Source organism: Crinia signifera, chromosome 2 (genome assembly GCF_055691185.1).
Source record: "Crinia signifera chromosome 2, ASM5569118v1, whole genome shotgun sequence".
Taxonomy (NCBI): domain Eukaryota; kingdom Metazoa; phylum Chordata; class Amphibia; order Anura; family Myobatrachidae; genus Crinia; species Crinia signifera.
Genome location: NC_139218.1, coordinates 172057674 through 172084033, shown reverse-complemented (window position 1 = coordinate 172084033; position 26360 = coordinate 172057674). Strand labels below are relative to the sequence as shown.

The window sequence follows — 26360 nt, the reverse complement described above, 5'->3', positions numbered from 1 at the left end:
TGATACTATCCATCCAATAGATACCAAACTGTAAAAAAGCTTAAAAGAAGAAAATAATAATAAAAAGTAAAAAATAATTAAAATCCAATCTCCCTCTACATCGGTCTTCACAGCAAAATTGTTCACTCATTGTTGATTAACTTGTAATATTTCATTCATCATTATTTTAATTTTATTTTATATTTATTTTATATTTATTTATATTTATATTTACTATTATTTTTATTATTTTTATTATTTATTTTATAATTATTTTTATCTATTATTATTATTTATATTTACTATTATTTTTATTTATAATTATTTTTATTTTTATTTATTTTTATTTTTATATTTATTTTTATATTTATTTTTTATTTTTATTTTTATTCACATTTTTCTCACATTTTACTTTCATTTCATCTCTTTAGGTTATAATCATAATTATATTTATCTTTATTTCCTACTACATTTCATTATTATTATTTTTCATCATTATTTGTATTATTAATATTACCCTTTATTGTTATTAGCTTTCTTTATTCCAGGCAGCTATAAATAGATAATTATCTAGAGATACCTGTTATGATACTCAGAAAATATTCTGTACTAACCCTATGGGTGCTTTTCTATCTAATATCGCTGTCATAGCATTAATACAAAGAAAAATCCCACAACCTGTCATACGCCCGCTAAACCAATAGACACTGATCTCACAAAAAGGGCGGCATAATGAAAACACTATTTAACATCCACTACATGACATACACGTCACCGATGTGACCAAGCCTCTGCTGAGGCGAAACGCGCGTCATCTGACCCCCTCCGTGCCGCCGGCATTCACAGGCACGGACACAGAGACTGCCTGAGAGCTCTATTCAAAGACTACACACATCGCAAGGTAACCGGCGGCTATCTCTTCAGCGGGCGGCACCCGGCGTTCCTGCAATACATAGCAGCAACAGGACTCCGGGGAACGCCATATCTGAATGCAGAAGCCGCCGCTCTTTTCTCCCCCTTCTGCCGGACTGCGCCTACTGACACCTCTCTCATCCTGAGGGTCCGCTACCGTGTTATGACCCCAGGACAGCAGAAGGTAAAGTCTGATTGCACATGGCACTGATATTTGCACCTATTTTCCTCCAAAGGAAACATTGGTAAATTGTTTGCAGATTACCTGCTTTATACACACCTAGTATAAAATAAGCTGCAAATCACCTGCTCTGTACACACCTGGCTCAGATTGATCTGTAAATCGCCTGCTCTGTACACACCTAGCACAGATTCATCTGTGATAAACTAATATTGCTACTGTATATTATCTGCCAATTGAGTACTTATATATTCTTAGAGGATTAAATTCTGCTGGAGAACACCGATTCTCTGTAAATCCAGAGGAAAATCACCTCTATGAAATATTGACCAAGATTGTGAGATTGCATGCCAATATCTGCTGTGTATACACCTAGCGCCAATATACCTATTTGGCCAATTCATACACTCTCTCATCAGCCAGTACGGACTCTGCGGTTGCCCTGCAATACTCCACAGTAACAGGTCCCACAGGTCCTGGAAAAACTGAAAGCAGAAGTGTACCTTTACTATCCAATTCCGACCTTAATCACACCAGATATCTCATCTTGAGTCCGCTGTAGCGTTCTACAAGACTTAGAGACAGCAGAATATCTGGTGACGACTTTTTAAGGCATATCACTATTTCATGCTGACACATGATACAGAATACACTTTAACCACAAACCCAGGGAGGGATCTACCCAGGGCTTGGATGTGCGATCCAGCCAACAAGCATAAGGAGAGTTTCCTTCCCTCTCCCTTTTTCTGTATTTGAGTGGTGGAGTCTACGCATGAAATCTCTCTTCTTTAGGTTTTGTTACCTTTTGCCTTGTGGAGGGTTGGACAGCACTGCAACTTTCTCTAACTCTCTCCTGCATATTTTCAAATCTACAATCTGTCTTAGAAAAACGAAGGTGTGAGAAAAAGTTACTTACAGTATGTGTAGCAACAATGTTTCTATTTTTTTAGAACCCAGGCAGAGATACTGTTTCAATCATTCTATTGAAGCTAGCAAAAAGAGATGCAAATCCAGTATATATTATTTTCTTTGCTAAAATTGTATCAAATCTCTGTTGATTAGAGGAATTCCACCTCTGCATATATCTTCCTTGCTGAGAGGGGAAGTACAATTGTGATACCTTACCCCCTTAACATCAGCAGGATTTTTATAGAACACATCGTTTCATCAAGTGAATTCTTGTTTATTTATGTATGTTTGTCAACCCTTGTTACATTTTTTGACTTTAATTGAATAAAAGTTACTTTTTAATTAACTAATCTATCATTAAAACTACAAGAGTGCCCCAAAAAAAGAGTCCTCTTTTTCTCCAAACCAATTGTCTTGTTATATTCGGACTCTTGGGAGCCCCACTAACTTGAACACTGACCCCGATAAGGGCTTCAGTTCACTATTGTTGGTTCAGGCTACTCAGGCCACACCCTCCACAACAAGTGTTCGCTCACCCTAGAGCGGAACTTGAGGTGTAGGTAGACTCTGTGCGGAGCTCACATCTTTGCTTGCTCTAACATAAATAGTGGTAAGGAACCACTTATCGGACTCAATAGAGTCCCTCCAGCGATTTATCGCTGGTATCAAGTATGTATATTGCCGCACTAATGGGCAAGTATTAGATATGTCCACAAATGTGGGTCACTTCAGTACAAAGGGTTACAGTGAAGTGAAAACACTGGTAGCGAAATGGTTAAAAAATATTAACAGGTTACATCCAATAAGTTGTATGGTGTGTGTCCAGTTCACAAATGTATAAACCATGCAGAATCAGCATATAGTTTGGTGAAAAATTGGACAGAGGACACAAACAGACTATACAAAAATGAAATAAGTGGTCAGAGCCACTAGTTGTACTTCAGTTGAGTCTCTCCAGTCATTTGTCTCTGGTATCTCAAATGTATATAGCCACTGGTGTGGGTTTTGCATAGGACACTGGTAGAAAGAGTAGGATGGATATGTAGTCATAGGTAACATCCAATAAATTTGTGTAGCTTATGTCCAGTTCACAAGTATGTGATGCCTACAATAGATTGTATGGTGTGTGTCCAGGTCACAGATGTATGGTGATATACTGAAACAGTATTAATTTGTGTGACAAATTGGACACAGGACACAAATAGGCAACAAAAATTAGCTCGCAGTAGTAAAAAAAAAACCTTTATCTGGGCATCAATTGAATCCCAACCGTGAGTGGTCTATGAAATTACAAAAATATGTGACCACAGGTTTGTGAGTCAAATTGATATATGTGTATGCCCACAGTTGTGGGTCGCTTTGATACACTAAATTTCAAAAATATATATATGAAGACACAGATTACAAAGATAGGATGATTTGTATCCAATAAATTGTATAGTGTGTGTCCACTTCACCGATACATAATAAATAATAATGCGCTCAATCGGCGTAAATTTAAATGTGATAGATGCAGAGCTCCAAATATAGGCAAACAAAAGGGTAATGCAGTGATAGCCACCTACAAGAAGTGATACTGAAGTTTTAATTGGATTAAGAGTAGTATCAAAATAGGGACTCCACAGGAATGCACACAATTACTACTGCTGTGTCAAACGACTAGTCCTAGTCCTGTGTTGACACAGTGAGCGGATTGTGTTGTCAGACCATCAATGGGGAGTAGAGTTGGGAACTATATAGAAATAGCATCTGCTGTCTCTTCCCCAGAAATAAGGTGCCCTGTTGTCACCGACAGTGCAGGGTCTAGCCGAATTTTCTGGGTGGAGATGAGAGTGCTAGAGAAAAGGTCATATATGGTGCTACAATAGTGCAACACAGGAGACGACTTCTGCCTAGTGGGTTAGTAGGCTGCTGCTTCCCATTGATAACACATTGGTGGGAAGTGAGCGGTACTCACCACTGGCTGCGTTTAAAGTATAGAGTAGAATATCAGTAATCACTTTAAAAGGGTATATGGTGCCCTGTTGACTGATAGTCAGAGCAGGGTCCTGCCAAAACCTCTTGCACTGATCCTACCAAAATCCCATTGCTAAAAGCATTGATGGGAATCAGTGTACGCTGTGCCAGAGACGACCAGATGTAACATGTGCAGAGAGAATTAGATTTGGGTGAGTAATTTTGTTTCTGTGCAGGGAAAATACTGACTGCTTTATTTTTACACTGCAATATAGATCTCACTTTGAAGTAAAACCCCACCCAAATCTAATTCTCTCTGCACATGTTACATCTGCCCCACCTGCAGTGCACATAGTTTTGTCCATCTAAGAAGAATTTTGTCAGAAAGAATGAACCAAAATAAGGCCCATTATTTATTGTGATCCTGTATTTGTTAGTTCCTACAGAGATCATTAGCATTTGTGCTATCCTTTCCTTTTAGCCATATCATTAGGGCACACCTACACCACCTGTTCGTGACACGCCCACAGGCATCAGCCATTAGTGAGGGCTATAAAGAGACTCACGAACAGGGCTTACGTCAGCACTGACGAAGCTCTCCAAGCGAAACAGCTGTCTGCCTTCTTTTCCTGACATACTACACCCGGCGCCGGTGAGACCTGACGCTGTTACTCAGCGCCGCTCAGTGACACATCCGAAAAAGCTCCCGGCCGATGCAGAGACCTCCTACGGAACGTAAGCAGTGCTAGCCACACTGTTCCACTACTCTGAGAGGGTCACCGGCTCACTATATAACTCATAGCAGTGTCCCATCACCGCAGCCATTCCCACGGCTCCGCACTCAAATTATCTAGACCTGTATGTTGTAGAAGCAAGCCCTACCATGATGGCTCCTTCTCAATGTCTAGCACCTGCTATATAGAATATTTAAGCAGCAACTAAGGTGACACTTCTAAATCAGGGGGATTTATTCCAGGTCGTCTCTGGCACAGCGTACACTGATTCCCATCAATGCTTTTAGCAATGGGATTTTGGTAGCTCCTGATACCTCAGACCTCAGACGCACCTCCTTTTTCTCCCCCTTCCTCCCATTTCTCCTGCACTCTTTCTACTCGTGAATTATCGGATCAGTGCAAGAGGTTTTGGCAGGACCCTGCTCTGACTATCAGTCAACAGGGCACCATATACCCTTTTAAAGTGATTACTGATATTCTACTCTATACTTTAAACGCAGCCAGTGGTGAGTACCGCTCACTTCCCACCAATGTGTTATCAATGGGAAGCAGCAGCCTACTATCCCACTAGGCAGAAGTCGTCTCCTGTGTTGCACTATTGTAGCACCATATATGACCTTTTCTCTAGCACTCTCATCTCCACCCAGAAAATTCGGCTAGACCCTGCACTGTCGGTGACAACAGGGCACCTTATTTCTGAGGAAGAGACAGCAGATGCTATTTCTATATAGTTCCCAACTCTACTCCCCATTGATGGTCTGACAACACAATCCGCTCGCTGTGTCAACACAGGACTAGGACTAGTCGTTTGACACAGCAGTAGTAATTGTGTGCATTCCTGTGGAGTCCCTATTTTGATACTTCTCTTAATCCAATTAAAACTTCAGTATCACTTCTTGTAGGTGGCTATCACTGCATTACCCTTTTGTTTGCCTATATTTGGAGCTCTGCATCTATCACATTTAAATTTACGCCGATTGAGCGCATTATTATTTATTATGTATCGGTGAAGTGGACACACACTATACAATTTATTGGATACAATTCACAAATCATCCTATCTTTGTAATCTGTGTCTTCATATATATATTTTTGAAATTTAGTGTATCAAAGCGACCAACAACTGTGGGCATACACATATATCAATTTGACTCACAAACCTGTGGTCACATATTTTTGTAATTTCATAGACCACTCACGGTTGGGATTCAATTGATGCCCAGATAAAGGTTTTTTTTTGACTACTGCAAGCTAATTTTTGTAGCCTATTTGTGTCCTGTGTCCAATTTGTCACACAAATTAATACTATTTCAGTATATCACCATACATCTGTGACTTGGACACACACCATACAATCTATTGTAGGCATCACATATTTGTGAACTGGACATAAGCTACACAAATTTATTGGATGTTACCTATGCATACCTCCCAACTTTCTAAGTTCTCTAACCGGGTCGATGCTCCTGCGCGCCGGAGGCGCGCCGAAATTTTCGGGGGGAGTGGCCTAATTCCGGGGGCGTGGCCTATACTCGTGACTCTTCCGCGAGGCCACGCCCCCATTTTGCCGCTATGGGGGCATGACCCAGAGGCTCTATGAGCCTCTAGCCATGCCCCCAGTCCCCTGGCTGCGGGAATAGACGCTGTGCGCATGCGCACAGCGTTTATTCCCCGCTGCTTAGCAGCTGACAGGGGGGACTCCCAACAGCCCCCCCACACCGCGGGACACTGCCACCCGCGGGTGGGACATCGGGACAGCCCCTGACAATCGGGACTGTTTAAAATCGGGACTACATATCCATCCTACTCTTGCTACCAGTGTCCTATGCAAAACCCACACCTGTGGCTATATACATTTGAGATACCAGAGACAAATGACTGGAGAGACTCAACTGAAGTACAACTAGTGGCTCTGACCACTTATTTCATTTTTGTATAGTCTGTTTGTGTCCTCTGTCCAATTTTTCACCAAACTATATGCTGATTCTGCATGGCTTATACATTTGTGAACTGGACACACACCATACAACTTATTGGATGTAACCTGTTAATATTTTTTAACCATTTCGCTACCAGTGTTTTCACTTCACTGTAACCCTTTGTACTGAAGTGACCCACATTTGTGGACATATCTAATACTTGCCCATTAGTGCGGCAATATACATACTTGATACCAGCTAAAAATCGCTGGAGGGACTCTATTGAGTCCGATAAGTGGTTCCTTACCACTATTTATGTTATGTGTAGTTTGTCTGTGTCTTTTGTTCATATTATAGCCTTTTTTAGAATTACCAATTAAAAGTTACGTTTTATAACTTACAATCATAACCAAAATTTATTTTTTCTGACAAGCGTGCCCCCAAACAAAGGAGAGTACTTTTTTCTTTCGCTTTAAAAATTGTACACTTTCTACTCTCAGGGGTGCACCTCCACAAGAGTGATACATTCGAAAATATATCAATATATACATTCTTTGTTTATTGTGGATTCTAAAACTTACATATCATAAAAAGTTTACCATCGATAGGTGCATCTTGTGCAGAGGTTCTTCCCATACCCCCCAACCCCATCTTGAATAATAGAAAACTAAGAAAACAATAATCCCTAGTACTCAAACAGGGGAATATATGCAAAAATAAAAATACAACATGACATAAGGAAAAATAAATAAATACAAAAGAATATGAATACAAATGAAGATCCATAAAAACCAGTAAATAAATAATAAAAATATAGAGCGTATGCATCATAAAGTGTGGACTATATATGCAAAATATACATCTCTAATATCCACAATTTCAGTGTATCAAAATCATCGGCATCAAATTATTCCTTACTATTAAATACTAATAATTACATTCGAACATGTTTATAAATCGTGGTATCTTAGATACCTCAAAACAAGAGAAGGGGTTGGGAAGGCAAATTAAAGAGAACAATTTTGGGTACTTATGTAGTATCTGGACGCCCGATTAAAAAATCGGGTCCATCGCATCACATCGCATGCGACCAAATCGCATGCGATGCGATGGACCCGATTTTTCCATAGGATTCAATGTTAAAATGGACGGAGTCCATTTTAACATAGGATTCTATGGGAAAAAGGGTCCTTTTCATTTCCCCACTATCCAACTACGCATGGAGTTGGATATAAACCTGTGGCGAGCGTAGCGAGCCCGAAGCGTGCCGAGCGCAGCGAGCCCCGCGAGGGGATGCGGAATACTTTTTAACGAATCCGCGTCCGCTCACCACGTTTCGGGCTCGGTGGCTCGCTACACTCGCCACATCTTTATATACAACTCCATGCGTAGTTGGATAGTGGGGAAATGAAAAGGACCCTTTTTCCAATAGAATCCTATGGAAAATCGGGTCCATCGCATCGCATGCGATTTGGTCGGATGCGATGCGATAATCGGGCGTCCAGATACTACATAAGTACCCAATTTTGTTATGACTATCATCCTACCGGATTTATATATGTATTTCAAGATACACAATGGATGCATATTGCGGGTTCTTATATCAGAGGACATTTTTGGTAGATCTCATATATATCACTCCTTTCGCTATACTTTTTGTTAATCAATTCCTTAATACTTTACCAAGGGGCTGATATTGAGGCAGAAATAGATTTATTTGATTTATTTGAATTTACTTGAATTTATTTGATTTGATGTGCTCTCTTGATATAGTGTTAATAAATCTATTTCTGCCTCAATATCAGCCCCTTGGTAAAGTATTAAGGAATTGATTAACAAAAAGTATAGCGAAAGGAGTGATATATATGAGATCTACCAAAAATGTCCTCTGATAAAAGAACCCGCAATATGCATCCATTGTGTATCTTGAAATACATATATAAATCCGGTAGGATGATAGTCATAACAAAATTGTTCTCTTTAATTTGCCTTCCCAACCCCTTCTCTTGTTTTGAGGTATCTAAGATACCACGATTTATAAACATGTTCGAATGTAATTATTAGTATTTAATAGTAAGGAATAATTTGATGCCGATGATTTTGATACACTGAAATTGTGGATATTAGAGATGTATATTTTGCATATATAGTCCCCACTTTATGATGCATACGCTCTATATTTTTATTATTTATTTACTGTTTTTTATGGATCTTCATTTTTATTCATATTCTTTTGTATTTATTTTTATTTATTTATTTTTCCTTATGTCATGTTGTATTTTTATTTTTGCATATATTCCCCTGTTTGAGTACTAGGGATTATTGTTTTCTTAGTTTTATATTATATTAGAAGTCCCCTAAAATATATGTAGGGATTATCATTGGAGTGAAAAGTCGACATGAGTAGAAACAGTGACACAAAATAGTGAAAGAGATGCCTTTCCCTTTAAATTAGAGCGTGTGCTCATATGACCCTTTGAAATAACGATAGAATCATGTGGTGAAATAGAACTAACTGGATACATGTAAACTAAGTAACAGTCTGTCAGTGTTAACAAAAACAAATAAAAAATAAATGACCCAAAAAAACGTAACATGTGAATTTGTAAGCTATGTAACTACTATATACTTAAATGTAGCCGCCTCCCAATTGCTAAGGAAGGCAGGAACTTTAGCCATTTGATTGCCACCTGCAAATGAGAAACACACCTGTGGTAAATCAAGTGGTGTGTATAAAACCACCCTCCAAACCATACTCCTTATTCCTGAAATTGACAAAGCTGCCTGAGCGCAGCGAAACGCGTCTTTAAGGAGCCCAGAGAGGAGGATCAGCAGTTGAGGACCTGTAGGGCGCTACACCGATACCATCAGCCCGCCGCCTGACTGATATTTCCTCTACCTCCCCCATGGCAGCCAACACCTGTGGGTTATCTCCCTTCTGGGTAGTACTTGGAAAGGAAAAAAGACATCCGGCCCCTATATAAGGCTCCTCCTCCTGGGCCTTCTTGTCTTTTTTCCTTTCCAGCAGGGTAGTGCATGGAGCAGCAGGTGGAAAAATCCTGCAGGAAAGGTGATGGCTTACCCCAGCGACGAAACCGCTATCCCCGACGCCCAGAGCGCACCGGGGATTGAGTGAAGGTGGTGCCGGCCTTCAGAGGTATGACAAACCTCGGGTGCTGCATGCCGCTTCCTAGTGGAGTTGGCTCAAGCGGCGGCGTCCTCAGGCGGCACGAGGGCTTACAGTGGTGCGCGCCTGGTCCGGGTTAATCAGTGCGTGAGACCGGACGGACGTCATAGGGGGCGCGGCGCATAAGTATGACGCGGCGGCACACGGAAGACGCTGGAGTCTCTGTGTGCTGCTGCAAGCGCGCTGTTGCCGGAAGGACCTATACCCAGTACAGCCAGCCAAACAGTGAGTACGGCTGGCGTCCATGTGCAGGATACACGCAGTGGCAGTATTCATGCGGGGCTAACTTATATGTGTTGTTAGCAGGTAACTGAAAGTTATTATGGAGGAAGAGAAATGGCCAGTCGTTAAGAAATCGGGGTAAGCCAACTGTAAGCCGGGTGTAAACCTGTATTATTAAGGGGGAGTGTGGCTTTGAGCTAAACACTCGGTATGTGTCTCTTTGCTACAGGTCTGATTCCAGCAAGGATAAAGGGGACCTTAAAGCAAAACACAAAAAAATGCACGTGGCTAAATGTCTGATGTGCACGAAGGATTTACCTGACAATAATATTGGCAGTGTGTGTGAGCAATGCAAATCACCTCAGATACCCCTAACCCAGAAGACGGGTTTAGTCGACATGCTCAGAGTGGCGCTGACTGACACATTTGTAACCAAAGAAGACCTGGTTAGAGCCACAAGCAAAAGAAGCAGGGCAGTGTCAAGTGAAGGCTCTGCAGGCTCAGCAGAGGAATTTGAGGCTGGGGCTCTGGCAGATGAAGAAGAGGTGATAGCTGATAAATCAGACTCAGATTTTAACCCAGACATGGTGAAAAATCTGATACTATTGATACATAAATCTCTGGAGATAGAGGATAAACAGGAGAGCATGCTGCCTCAAGATCTCTTATTTAAGGATAAAAAGAAAAAAGGGAAATGTTTTCCATTATCGCAAACTCTTAAAGATGCAGTCGCGGAAGAATGGAAATTCCCAGACAAAAAGGTCTCAGTGCCTTTAAAAATTAATAAGATGTACCCATTCCAAAGTGACCAAGTTGCAACTTGGGAAGAGCTACCCAAAGTAGATGCAGCAATAGCAAGAATTTCTAAGAAAACAACACTTCCCTTGGAAGATGCAAATATTTTTAAAGATCCGATGGAGCGGAGAATAGAGTTAGGTTTAAGGAAACAGCACTTAACCACGGGAGCAGCCTTAAAGCCAGCGGCATCTATGGCTATAACATCAAGAGTCAGAGGATGGGGTCAGCAACTAGAAGTCGACTTACTGGATGGGATCAAAAGATCTGAAATACTAAAGGGTGTACAAAACATACAACTAGCGATAGAATTTCTTTGTGAAGCGTCGATGGACTCTCTGAGGTTGGCGGCAAGGGCGAATGCCACAGCTGCAGTGGTGAGACGAGCACTTTGGCTCAAACCCTGGGCTGCGGATGTACAGTCCAAAAACAAGTTGCTAACGCTACCTTTTCAAGGTGATTACTTATTCGGAGCACAGTTGGATGAGATAATAACGAAAATCTCTGGAGGAAAATCGGTATGGCTACCGCAGGACAGAGCGACAAGAAAGGGTGCTACGAATAAGCAGTTCAAATATCAGCCTCAAGACTATAAAGAAGCTAGAGCCTATCGCCCGGGTAGGGGCTACAGAAGAGGAAATTGGTCATCAAGATCCAATTTTCGTGGCCAAAGGGGAAGAGAAAACAGATTTTTCTCCAAGCAGAATACCCAATGACGCCAGTCCACAGACTGTGGGGGCCAGGCTACTCCATTTTGCAAAAATTTGGGAGAACTCTACATCGGACAAATGGGTTCGAGAAGTGGTAACAGAAGGTTACAAAATAGAGTTCAAAAACAAACCAGGGAGGTTCTTTACAGAATCATCGGTGCCCAAAGAAAAAGCAGAAAGGGAAGCTCTACTATCCAGCCTCCAAGTCATGATACAGCAGAAAGTGGTAGTGAAAGTACAAAAATCACAAGTAGGAGAAGGCTGGTACTCCCGTTTCTTTGTAGTCCGAAAAGCAACGGGAGGATTCAGAACAATACTAGATCTAAGAAGATTAAACCGGTTCATTCATGTAAGGGCATTCAAAATGGAAGCGGTGAAGACAATCCTACCAGATCTAAGTCAAGACATGTTCATGACAGCCATCGACTTAAAAGATGCCTACCTCCATGTGCCAATTTACATAGGACATCAAAAGTTTCTACGCTTCTCAGTCGGCGGGATAAGCTACCAGTTTACGGCACTCCCGTTTGGACTGGCAACCTCCCCAAGAACGTTCACAAAAGTCTTGGTAATTGTGATAGCAGTGCTAAGAAGGCAAGGCATAATGTTATGGCCCTATCTGGACGACATATTGATCGTAGCAAGGTCAAGGGAACAGGCAGTCGACCACACACAGAGGGTGTTGGAGTGCCTAAGAGACCACGGTTGGTTGATAAACTTGCTAAAAAGCAAATTGGTGCCGTCAAACCAAAGAGATTATTTGGGAGTGACAATAGACACAAGGTTAATGAATGTAAAATTAACCAAGGAGAGGCAAAAGAAGATAATAAGCTTCTTAAAATCGATGATGAAGAAATCGATAGTCTCATCAGAAACGTGTATGAAAGCACTGGGTCTGATGTCGGCAGCACTAGACACTGTTCCTTGGTCCAGATTCCATATGAGAAAAATGCAGAGATGTTTTCTATCTCAATGGGACGGAAACAGCAAGAACCTGACACAAAGAATTGTGCTGGGAAGCAGAGCAAAAGAGGACCTGAGATGGTGGTCGGACGTAAGCCGATTGGACAGCGGGAAATCTTTCGCCATGGCACAACAAGTGGTGGTAACTACAGATGCCAGACAGACAGGTTGGGGAGCGACATGCGACCAGCATATGATGCAAGGTTTGTGGCCATCCAAGTTTCAGACAGCACACTCGAACTTGAGGGAGATGCGAGCAGTGTATATCTGGCTTGCAAGGAGTTCGACCACAACCTAAAAGACAAGGACGGGGTGATACGTTCAGACAACAGCACAGTAGTCTCCTACATAAACAAGCAAGGAGGCACGAGGAGTCAACATATGGTGAAGGAAATAGAGAAATTGTTAATCTGGGCCGAAAACAATGTGCAGAGTATGTCAGCAGTATTTCTGGCAGGGAAGGACAACACCCTGGCAGACGGGCTCAGCAGAACTACATGTGTTCCAGGAGAATGGAGTCTGAACAAAGAGGTCTTCGAAACCCTGGTAGGGAAATGGGGGCTTCCAGAAGTGGATCTCATGGCCACAAGAGAAAACAGGAAGGTCATGAAGTACTTCTCAAGGTTCAAAGAACATCAAGCGTCACAAATAGATGCTCTGACTTGCAAATGGCCAAAGGGATTGGCGTATGTCTTTCCTCCCCTTCCTATGATACCAAGGTTGCTAAGGAAGATACAAAAAGAAGAGACAATGGTGATAGCAATATTACCATATTGGCCAAGGAGACCTTGGTTTCCGAAGTTGCTTCAGATGGCAATAGACAAGCCCTGGAAACTACCACAAAGGCCAGACTTGTTGATACAAGGGAAAGTTCAGTCCCCGCAACCAGAGTCGTGGAGCTTGACGGCGTGGCTGTTGAGGTCAGAAACTTAAAAAGGAGAGGTTTCTCAGGGACCGTGATTAACACACTGCTGAAGGCGAGGAAAGAGTCCACCTCAAAATCTTATTATAAGGTATGGAAGAAGTACAATTCTTGGTGTGCGGAAAATCAGCAGTCCCCTGGGGAAATACCAGGGATTCTGGGATTCTTACAAGGGGGACTAGAAAAGAAACTGTCTCTGAGTACAATAAAGGTACAGATTTCGGCACTGGCAGCTATGCTCGATAAGAATATAGCAGAAAATAAGTATGTTAAAAGATTTATACAGGCAACCAGAAAGATAAGACCAACTTTCAAAAACCCTCTAGCGCCATGGGACTTGAACATGGTCCTTAAAACATTAATGGACAAACCTTTTGAACCCCTAACGGAGGTTCCTCTAAAGTACCTGAACTGGAAGGTGGCATTCCTGGTGGCCATAACGTCGGCCAGGAGGGTGTCCGAATTACAGGCCCTATGGGCGGAAGAGCCGTTTTTAAACTTTTTTGAAAGTAAGGTGGTGTTGCGGACAAACCCACAGTTTCTACCAAAGGTAGTTTCAAATTTCCACGTAAACCAGGAAATAGTACTTCCATCCCTCTGTGGAAATCCGAGTAATGAGAAGGAGAGAAAATTGAACACATTGGACGTAGTGAGGGCACTTAGAGTGTATATAGAAAGAACAAAGGACTTCAGGAAAACAAAGAATTTATTTGTTTTATCAGAAGGATGTAGAAAAGGATCAGGAGTCTCAAAATTGACACTGGCCAGATGGATCAGGTGCTGTATCCAAGAGGCATACAAGATGAATAACCAAGTCTTACCATCAGGGTTAAAAGTGCACTCTACGAGAGCACTAGCCACATCTTGGGCAGAAAAAGGAGAAGCATCCATTACAGATTTGTGCAAAGCAGCAGGTTGGGCTTCGGCTCACACCTTTACGAGACACTACAGAATAGATGTTATGTCCTCGGCAGACGCCAAATTCTGACGGAAAGTGCTAAGCGCAGCAATCTAGACGAACAAGGGTTTGTAAAAAAAAAAAAAAAAAAAAAAAAAAAACCAAAACATTTTTTATGCACAATATATAGTATGTGTGTGTATTATCTTACGTTTATCAGAGGGAACCCACCCTTATAGTACTGCTCAGGTACCTCCCACAGGTGTTGGCTGCCATGGGGGAGGTAGAGGAAATATCAGATTGTTACCTGATAATATGTTTTCCTCTACTCCACCATGGCAGCATATTTTCCCGACCCTGTGTTGTTAATTTGTTGTTATGCAATAACTATGAGTTTATATTTAAGCTGGAGAAATGAAGACAAGGAGGCCCAGGAGGAGGAGCCTTATATAGGGGCCGGATGTCTTTTTTCCTTTCCAAGTACTACCCAGAAGGGAGATAACCCACAGGTGTTGGCTGCCATGGTGGAGTAGAGGAAAACATATTATCAGGTAACAATCTGATATTTATCTGCGGCATTCAGGTCCCCACTGCATACACAGACAGCCGGCTGGGAAGTGAGTCCAGCAGCCGCTGTCTGCACCAGAAGCTTGTGGTACTTATGCCAGCTGACTGATAGTGATTTGCGGCATTCAAGCCTATACTGTGCACGCAGGCAGCTGGCTGGGAAGCAAGTGTGTCAGCCGCTGTGTGCACTGGATATCTACGCTGTCCCCACCAGCACACAGAAAGGCTGGGCTGGCTACTAATTCAGTGGAGCACAGAGTCCAGAGTCGGGCCACCAGCTACTGCAGCACTCGGACCAAAAGGGTGTTGAAATATATCAGGCACCTACTTGATACATCCATCGGGCAAATTTGCACCTGCCCGGGTGAGCGGAGGAGATGATACCAAGTACCATCAAGGAATCCCTGTGATATATACGGTGGGGGTCCGTCCTGAAAGCCCCAATTCCACCTGGAAATATCTATAAAATCTTGCTTACAACAAATCTGTGCGAGACTGTAAAGGTGGCCATACATCTGCAGATCGATTGTCAGATCTGGCTGGTTGGAACAAACACCTTGTAATATCTGAATGACAGTTTTTGGCAGTTTTCCAGCATTTCAAAGCAAATGGTCAACTGTCATTTGCTCTCATCCATTACCAGGATTTTGTTCCAACCAGCCCAATCTGACAATAGATCGGTAGATGTATGGCCATCTTAACACCTGGCAATTTTTCCATCCAATCAGGAACTGGTAATTATCAATACCTCTCATACTAATGCAGTGAAATGGCTTTTTAGAATTCTTTTATTGAATTGTTGCATGCATGCAAATTACCGTTTTTTATTGTAATTGTATTTACTGTGTTTTTTTGTGTGTTTTTTGGTTTAATAAATTGTTTTAGCGTACAGAAGGCGCCCTTTCTAAACATGCTCATTATCAGGAAACTACTGAATGAGGACCATAGTCTTTTTGAACATCACTTTGATGCCCATACTTCTTCATATACATAGAAACATAGGCCCTCATTCTGGTTTGCTTGGTAAGCTCTTACTTAGGATTGCATCCCACCGAGCACCAGAGACGCCGCCCACTGTCCATCTGCAACCGCTTCCCCTCGTTAACATGCAAAAAGATGTGTAATACAAAAAAATACATCCCCTTGCATTTCTCAGCAGCAGGAGAAATCATTCAATGCTTGGCCCCATCCAATTAAACCAGAATTAGGGCCACATGTAATAAGGTGTGAGAATCATAAAGTGGGAGTATTGGGAGAGTTTTCATATGTTTTAAAGTGCCACTCTGTTACACTGAAAAACCCAGGTTGATTTTGCCATTTAGAGTAAAGGTGTGTACACACGGGGCAATATGATTGCTAGCAATATATTGCTCAGCAATCATATTGCTCAGTGTCCCATTTTTATCTGCGATCAGAGATGATCGCTGATGAAAATGACACACTGCCGGGAGAAGAGGCAGGGGAAGTCGCTGGTCGGAAGAGCATGCTCCTCCGACCAGCGACCATTAGGGGGCTGAAAATGTGAGCACATGCCCGGCGATTTATCACTGGTGCACACTAAAATCGCTGGCAATATGGTCGCTCAGCGACCATATTGGCAGCAATAAGTGTACCGTGTGTACACAGCTCAAGATTTATCATAAGAACTACTTGGCCCTTGTCTGCACCTTTTTGTAAACTTTTGGTAACCTCTACCTTCGGTACTTGTGTAGTTTCACGGCGCCAGCATGGCGCCGTGCTACTTCCGGGTTCTACGCTCACCACAAACTATGTTAAAAAAAAGTAACTTAACTCCATGCCAACATGGATAGTTCATACCCCCACTATCCATGTTGGCATGGAGTTGATTTTAAATAGCGTGGCGAGCCACAGAGCCCGCAGCGTGGGCGAGCAAAGCGAGCCCCGCAAGGGGACTCAGACGCAAGGCGCCATACTAGCGCCGTGAAACTACACAGGTACCCTACCTTCGATCCTTAGTCCTTTGTTAAAATATTCATATGCCTATCCCAATTAGAGATATTTAGTTAAGTTTTAAATATTATAGCAGGCTTATATGATTATGTGACTGAGCCATAAGTTGCATGGGAAGGACAACTGTATCTACAGTGTAAAACTCAGTGTACTACTATTTCACTTATACATCCATTCATTCTTGTGACAAATCACTGAAGCTTGCAAACCAAGATATGGGGTCTATGTACTAAGCCTTGGAGAGAGATAAAGTGGATGGAGACAATGGGGGTTACGGATGGTGTAATGGTTAGCATTAATGCCTCACAGCGCTGAGGCCATGGGTTCGATTCCCACCACAAATGCTGGCTTGTAGTCAATCAACTTGCATATGGCAGACTTTATCGCAAGATGGCCTTGTGCATGCGGCTACTATCTGTGCACATGCACAGTCTATGGATAATTGGCCAGCCTGCTCTCAGGTCTAAAGTACCAACTACGAGCTTGTGTAATTTTTCAAACACAGCAGTTAGGAGCTGATTTGAAAGTACTTTATCTCCGTCCAGTTTATTGCTCTCCATGTCTTAAGCCATATAGACAATACACTATTTTTAAAACATATTGCTCAGAAGGGCCCTCCTAAGCGATACAGTTTAAAAAAAATTCAATCTCTAATGCACATCCCAACCCATCCATTGTTTGTGCATGCAGCTAAATCTGACTGTATTAGTGACTGCATGCATACCGGGGGTGACATCACTGAAAGATATTGTTAACTGATATCGCACAATGGGCCGTATTCAGATCTGATCACAGTAAAAATTTGTTCTTCAAAATGGCAAAACCATGTGCCTGCAGGTGATGCAAAGATAACATGTATAGAGAGTTAGATTTGGGTGCGATCAGATCTGAATAAGGCCCAATGTGCATGGGCTATATCATTTGTGGCACCACCGATATACTGTAGTTAACTATATCGGCAGTACCGCTAATCGGCTAGTGTTTACCGGTTTTAGTAAATAGGGCCCAATTTAAACCTGATCTTACAACTTCAACTTTGCACAGCAGCTTATTATTGGAGTACTGCACATGCGTATGGGCCACAATGCACGTGTGTGATTCCGTCCAGCAATGAAGTCTTCATACTTTTACTATTATCAAGCCATATGGTATATTAGATCTACAGTGCCTAGGTCTATAATCATATGGTTGACCTTCAAAAGGTCGATAATGAAAAGGTCGACATGAGTTTTTTTGGGTGTCTCTGTCAACATAGGTCGACATGGACACTGTCTTAGTGTACGTGGCCCCTCGCATGGCTCGCTATACTCGCCATGCTTCGGGTTCGGCACACTATTATATTCTCCCTCCACATCGTAGTGGACGGTAGGGTATGAAATACCACCTGTCAGCACATGTCGGCTCGAAATTTTGTTCCCAAATGCATGTCGACATTTTTCATGTCGACAATGTCAACCTTTTTGACCCTGTCGACATTTTGGCCGTTGACCTTTCCACCCTGTCGACTGTGCGCCTGTCGACCTTTTGACCCTGTCGACTTTTTCATTGTCGACCTTTTCATTGTTGACCTTTGGACCCAATCGACCTTTTGACTGTCGACCAATATTGGTCACTGTCACTGTCGACCTAGAGTCAATCTATGATGAGTCCGGATACCATTCACAAGGTGATTGACAGGCAGTAAGCATCTGGAGTTGGCAACTGGAAGTTTAATGGAAGTGTTGAGGTAAACGCTAGGCATGCCAAAATAAAAGCACTGGAATGGTGTGTGCACATGGGCCAATATGGCTTCTGATGTTGACGATATAGTCAACATCGGAAGCCATATTGCATGCAAATCGCATGCTTTTTTAGGGCTTGCGAGCCCGATGCGCTGTGAGCTCCCATGTGAGCACATATCGGCAGCCAGATAGAGAGGGCAGCCAAGACTATATAGTGCAGATCTGCACTATATAGTCTAAATTGTGCCCCTCTATGCATGCCGTGTGATGCGAGTCCTGTTGCGATCGCCCCCGTGTGTGCACACCAGAAGTGTCAGAAAAAACACAGATGTGCCAAAGCATATTTAGGGGAGGGTGTGTGACATCAGCCCCTGCCTCGATCAGGTTGAATTCATCACAGCTGCCAAATAAGTCACTGGCTGCTATGAGCTTGCAATGAGTGGTGACCACTGAAAAAAATCTTTCAAAAGGTGAGCGTATTACAAATGGATTTGGACATTTTCGCACAGCTGCAAAGTCTTTGCTAACCGTACAAATCTATTCATACATCGTACACATTTGCAAGGCTAGATTTCACTGTAGCAGGGAGGGGTCTACCTGATCGTTAGCCACTGCACATTCGTGGCTGTACGATCAGTTCAGATTACCCCCATAGACCCCATGATCTTACACTAAAAATGCCTTTTTAACATAACATACAGCCACAGATGCACTCTTTCTAAAATGAACCACATATCCTGCCATATAGGCAAACAATCTTACCAGGCCACAATTGATTGAAATCCCCTCTCTTGCCCTCTCTCCGGTTGCACCTGTCCTCTTCAAGCGCTCAGAACCAGCCAGATCAACAAAATGGAACTTTGCAGTAAGTGTCTCATACTCCAGAGATGGTGCATTTGCCTACAAAGCAGAGTATTTTAGTTTGACAATTTTAAACAGAGGAAATAACTATGTTTTTGTTTCCAGTCCAGTAATAGTTTCACAACAAAAGTAATCATTACATCTAATACAGCTAAAGCCCCCCAACATCGGCCACAGTTGATATAGTGGGCACTCGCTGCTGAATCCCCTCGGTACCATGCGAGGGGATGTATGCAAACACATCTCCTCGCATGTGGCCGAAGGGGACAGAAGTAATTTGATGGTCGCCGACCATCAAATGGTTTCTCTCCCCATTGGAAATAAAAGTCAGTCTAAACTGACTTCTATTTCCGTCGGAGTCTGCAGAAGAGGTGGGGGGTGCCCCCGGAAGGCATTTGACTGCCTGCGTTCCCAGGGGAACTTTCAGTGTTTTCATGGTGATGTCTATAAAACGCTGGGTGCTCCCCTGTTCCGGCCCCTGCTTGCCCCCTCCCTCCTTTACCTGCATGAACGCCTTGGCTACTGTGATAGTCACTGAAGGCTTTCATACAGAGGCCCTGCACATGTGCAAATATGCATAGAGCAACACCACCGGTCCCCAGCGAGATATACTGGGGACCAATCAGTGATGAATCAGGCCCTTTGCTATAATTAGCATTCCATCTTGGTCTCTGCAACTTTTCCTTATTTAAGAGATTCCTTCCCACTAAAAAAAAAAAAGTCATACAACAAAAAGCATTTTTTTGTGGGGTTCCACATAGGATTTCCCTCCGGTATGCTGTGGCTCTTATATAATACCACAAGAATGTATGCCTAGAGAAATTTTCAAAAGATCCAACTACCCAGAGAAAGTATACGTGTATATTGCACTAATTATTTTGGCATTGGAGGTGCTTTCCTGAGTCAGATACAAACATGAAAACACTGGAGAAAGAAGACTCTTTTTTAAGGGCACTCATAATAACAATGTACAGTAAATAATTAGTGAAAAAGGTTAACATTTACTTTATTATATATAAATTTAAATATGTTTATACAGATATACAGTACACTCTCTGAGGTGAAATCCCTCTAATAAAAACGTGACCCATAGGACAAGAAGTTGTGCAGGTGTCCCATAGTTGGTCAAACAATTCACAAGGCTTCATTTAAATCAATAGTTAAAGATGGGTCAGACAATTCACAAGGATTTATTAGCCAATGTTGGCTTATGTTACAACATGGACAGTTTTTCTGCAAGCTATTTACTCTCCGTTATTCCTAGTTACACTAATGCATCCTAAGTAAGTACTGTATGCAGTCAGCATTCTGGTTTCTGGGTTTGAAAGCAGGGAATGAGGTTAGGCCATGGGTAGGAAGAGTTAAGGTAAAGCACTTATAAAGGTGGCTTTAGGGTTAGGCTTAGGTTTAGGTGGCAGAAAGGAAGGGTAATGCTGCCCAAGCTATCATTTAATTTCGACCACAACTGTTTGATAAATTGAATGATTGTATGCACATTTTGTGTACCATGTGACGTGATGCGCGGGCCCGCCAATCGAATCTAGTGTCTCATATGTTCTGCACATAATATTTATCAAATTGTACATGCTGTTTTGCATTTGAGTTTTCTAACATTCAATTGCTGAAAATTTCTTGTCACTTCCTGACCACTCCTCTTCCACCCACTGTGCACATGACTGGAGAGGAGGCTGGAAGCACCACTGCTGGGCTCCCAAACAGAGGAAAGGGTAGGTAGGCTATACCATTGGCCGCCAATGATTATTATGCTGTTTAACCATCACTGCCCATCATTATGCTGCTCTACCCAGCATATACTGGCCCACTGCCCAAAATGCTGCCCCATTGCAAGCTGCTGGCTGCACCCTGTCCACTATTATGTTGCCCCAATGCACACCATTATGCTGCACCACTGCACAACATTATGCTGCAGCACTCTGCATACCATTATTTTGCCCCACTGCAAGCTGCTGACCACGCCCTGTCCACGATTATGCTCACTGTACACCATTATGCAGGCCCTGTGCACACCATTGTGCTGCCCCACTGCACACCATTATGCTGCATCACTCTGTATACCATCATTTTTTCCGACTGCAAGCTGCTGTTTAACCATCACTGCCCACCAGTATGCTGCTCTACCCGCCATATACTGGTCCACTGCCCAAAATGCTGCCCCATTGCAAGCTGCTGGCCGCACCCTGTCCACCATTATGCTGCCCCACTGTCCACTATTATGTTGCCCCAATGCCAACAATTATGCTGCACCACTGCACAACATTATGCTGCAGCACTCTGCATACCATTGTTTTGCCCCACTGCAAGCTGCTGACCACAATCTGTCAACCATTATTCTCACTGTACACCATTATGCAAGTTGCAGCACCCTGCACATCAATGTATTTTCAAAATCACATTTCAACAAATTCATAGCAGCAACTATAAAACAAACTTTATTTAACAAGAATAATGCAACTATAAAATAAACTTTATTTAACAACAATAATGCAACTTTTCCCATGTTTATTAATTGTCTTTTTTTTATTTCTGCAGATTTCACATGAGAGTCGCAATTTTTTTATATGACTTTATCACCCTGTACCAGGAGGAGGAGTTTCTATGGCTGACATCATCCCAGGACTATAGCAACAAGCAGAAAATGGGGGCTACCTATAACCGCTTGGTGGACTACTCCAAGCCAACCTACTTTGCTGCCTCGGTAACCTGGGTGTGCAAGAAAATTGACAACATATGGACAGTCTTCATAAAAGAGAACCGTAAGATCGAGGCATTCAAGAGTTTGGGGGCCGGTGCACACGTGCCACAGCTGTGATATTTCAAGGAACTAAACTTCCTCCTGGAGAAGCGGACACCTAAGGAGTTCCTAGTCGTGATGGCAGAGTCCGTGGAGAGAGGTCAGGATTTGGAGGAGGACAAAGAGGTAAGTGGTTTTTTAAAAATGTTGGTTTTTATCTGATGGCTTCCTCCTGGCATGCCACAGCTCCCTCCCATTGAAAAATGCATTGTAGCTTTCCCGGTCCTGTTTGGCCATTGCAGTGCAGCGAAAGGTTACTGTAGAAGCTGACAGCGAGGAAATCTGTACTAGCTCCACTGGCTGGTTCGTGTCTTCTGGTCCTGCTGGGAGCAAAGGCATTCTGCTGGTGGCCTTGCGTCGGAGCATGTTGTGCAGTATACAGCGTGCCAGTATTAAATAATTAATTTTGTCCAGTCTCTTGTTGATGGGTCTGTGGAGGATCCTGATCCTGGAAGAGCCAAATACATTCTCAACAACCCGCCAGGCCCTAGAAAGGCAGTAGTTGAAAATGCACCTATCGAACCTCGTTGTGGGTAGGGCTTCATTACGTGTTTGTGTAGGGGGAAGGACTCGTCTGCCACAAACACAAATTCCAGGCCATTCTTTGTTTGCTCAGTGGGAGGTAGATGAATGGAGTTGGTGGTGAGCCTATCATAGAATCTGGTATTCCTTAATGACCCACCATATCAGCATCGGCCATCTTTCCCAACATCCAAGAAAATAAACTCATAGTTTGACACCGCCATGAAAACAATGCTAAAGTATCCCTTATAATAAAAATAGTTTGACCCGCTGTTGGTGGGTTTGGTGATGTGCAAATGTTTCCCGTCTATGGCACCGCCACAGTTTGGGGAATTCCAATGACTGTGAACTACCTCTGCTATGACTTGCCATTCTTCTGCACTTGTAGGGAACTGTAAAAAAAAAAAAAAGAGAAAATGTTTTCAAATGTAATAAATGTTTTTTTTCCACCACTAGTCACACAACCAACTACAAACAACTGAAGACCTCAGCCGTACCCCTGACCTACACATCAGTCGAGGATCTAGTATTAGGGACCCATCTTCCAACCTCTAGCTGCATGTGTGCATTATGCCCATGTCTGCAGGGCCACTCAAGGTCATAGTAGCAGAATGCACCACATCTGTTGTTTGCTAAAGTTCAGCCATGTTGGCCACATATTTATAAGAAAGTGATGTTTTAAAATAATAAAAAAAACAAATAAAAAATTCTACTAAATGCAGTTTTAAAATAAAACATTTTGTTAAAATCACAAGCAATGCGTGGTGTAATTTACTTACCTTACAATACTTGTACTGAAGCACCTTGATAAATGGCCTTGCAGGTTTCAGGGATGATGTGTCCCAAAGCCTGCGCAGAGATGTGTGTTTCAAACTTTGAGGTCCTCAAACTACTGCTCAGTAAGCCAGGTACCGCAGGGTAGCCACAAGCCTCTCCTGAGCAGAGATAGGAATCCACCACCTGGTCTCCCTCTTATCACCAGACCCAGCAACTTCTTGAAGGTGTCATCATCCATGCGCAGGAAGTTGCGGAAATCATCCAGGTTGTTGTCGCGTATATGAGCCAGGAGGGGCATGTAGGACATCGGTCCTACATGCCCCTCCTGGCCTTTGAAGTAACCAGGCCGGTACTTGTGTACTTTCACAGCGCCAGCATGGTGCGTGCGTCTGTGTCCCCTTGCGGGGCTCGCTGCGCTCGCCCACGCTATGGGTTCGGTGGGTCGCTACACTCGCCACGCTATCTAAAATCAAAACCATGCCAATGTGGATAGTGGGGGTATGAACTATCCACATTGGCATGGAGTTTACAGCCCTGCAGCTGGACACAGATGCACGGCGCCTTGCTGGCGCCGTCAAACTACACAAGTACCACCAGGCCCTTATCCAGCAAGACATCTCTATTCGCCTTTGCTGTGCCTTCCCTGTCTTCCCTCACCTTGAGCACAGTGCAGCACATTAGTGCCTGAGAGCGAGCAGAATCCATCTCTACACACAGCAGGATAGAAGCACTTTGTAATGCCAGGCAGAACAAAGCAGTACACAGTAGCTAGCAATGTGAAACGAGCAGCAGGTATAAACCAAACCTCTCTATTCACAAAGCAAAAAGGAGTGCAGGGATTTTAAAATGGCTGCCTGTTTACATATCACCCAGATGACCCAGCTGACCCAGCCCTCTATTTAAATTTTTATCTGTTCAATAATCTTGTTTTGGTCAGCATTCGTTGCAATCACATCAATCGTGATCCTGCACGATTTTTTTTATCGCAAGGGGCTTGCAATAAATCACATGATTGTATGCCCAACACATTGCCAAAAATTGCATTTTCAATGCAATTTATCAAAAGGTGAGCTTCAAGGGAAATCGAACCCGATATTGCGTCGAATGCAATCGCACAAATGTATGGGTAGCATTAGGTTAGGCACTAGCGAGGAGGGTTAGGCTGCGGGAGCGGGTTAGAGTTAGGCTGTGGGAAGGGAGCGTTAGGGTGGGCAGGAGAAGGTAATTATACTTGCCCAAACCCCATTGGGATTTCCTCCTTCGAGAAGGCTGGCATTGGTATTCTAACTGCCAACATCTCCACCGTGAGTCACCTGTACATATCCCATTGGTAAAGTTTTTTTTTTTTTGCTACATCATGAAGTGTATTGAAAGTCATTGAAATCTATGATACATTGTCACCTGTGTCCTGACAAAGACCCGATGGGTATAAACGTGTCGGCCAGCAGGTGAGAGAAATTCAGACTTTTAGGCAAGGAGCCCCCAGGGAATTGGCTTGGTGCTGAGGTACTTTTGCAGCAGCTTGCCAATTATTAACAACATATTCATTACGATGTGAACATTTCCTTCCAAATTACACTGCAACTCAAATGTACAACAGAAACACAGACCTCTGGAGAAATCCATAACAAGCACCATTTGGAATAAAGAACATATGTTCTCTATTGCCAACGGATCAAGGCGCTGATTCTTGTCTGGTCGCTAGTTCACTGCTTTGCGAGCCATGAAACGCTGCCCACAGCCCATACGAACGCCCGCTCTCGCTACTCTGCAAATTTCCCAGCAACACTGTGAAAGAATATTTTGCATAAACGGACCCGAAATCATTTTATGGTCACATATGCTCGAATGATTTCTGAAGCATTGGCAAATCTAAGTAGGTCTCTGCTGACTTAGATTAGTGGCGCCCTGCTCCGAGAACAGCAGGTTGCCGCCCCCGTTCGGAAGTGGATGCACAGTCTTTTCTTGGGGGCACCCAGCGTGCATGCGAATGCCCCCTGCGAGCACCTTGGAGACTATGCAGGTCTCTGAGGGAGCCCGCAGTGAAGAACTGCCCATGCGCAAAAGCCATTATGCGTATGCGCAAGCCATCAACATCAGTCCCCATTGGGAATTCGCCCCTTGGAGACTATGCAGGTCTCTGAGGGAGCCCGCAGTGAAGACCTGCCCATGTGCAAAAGTGATTATGCGTATGCGCAGGCCATCAACATCAGTCCCCATTGTGAATTTGCAATGGGACAAACAGACCAGAATGACTCCCCCCCCCCCCCCCCCCCCTCCACGAAGTAAGCACAAGACATTGTTGATATTAACAAAAGTTTTTTTTCTGATATACAATATGGGGAAGAAGCACAATCAGTTATGGTTATGTAGCCTGCTTGTTCACAAAGGAGATACACCACCTCCTGTTAGTTGAATGAAATGAATGAAAATAGAATGGGTAAACAGCTTAGCGCAAATACCATAAAAAAATGTTAATAAAATTATTAATTAAAACTATTTTATTTTTTTTTAACTTGGAAAACTGCATACAGACCACAGCAAACTGATCCGGGTATTACAATACTGCATACAAATATACCTTACCCTGGGTATGGGCTGCGGTGGGCTATGCTTGAATTCAAGTCTGCGGCACCACCGCAGATGGCTTCAGGGGTTGGTTCCCGGGTTTCCTTCCTCAGGATACAGCCTGAGGAAGGAGAGCGGATCTCTCCGAAACGCATTGCTGAACTGACACTGATGCACTTTGAAGATCAAGCACTTTCAAGCATCGGTACACTTTTCTATGGACACACTTGCACTTGACCAGGAACCAACCATTGAAGCCATGCGGTGGTGCCGC

General features: G+C 43.1%; 1 protein-coding gene across 6 annotated transcripts in view; it reads right to left on the bottom strand.

Moving 5' to 3' along the window:
* Window positions 1-26360, bottom strand: part of KIF21B (kinesin family member 21B) — a 714596-nt gene that overhangs the window by 544935 nt on the left and 143301 nt on the right. For 5 of the 6 annotated variants that reach the window (XM_083173196.1, XM_083173200.1, XM_083173201.1 and 2 more), the window contains exon 6: window positions 19309-19446. The exons of the other annotated variant lie outside the window; for it this stretch is intronic. In XM_083173196.1, coding sequence (XP_083029322.1) covers window positions 19309-19446 — 138 coding nt within the window. The remainder of the gene's footprint in view (window positions 1-19308; window positions 19447-26360) is intronic. 6 annotated transcript variants of the gene reach the window in all.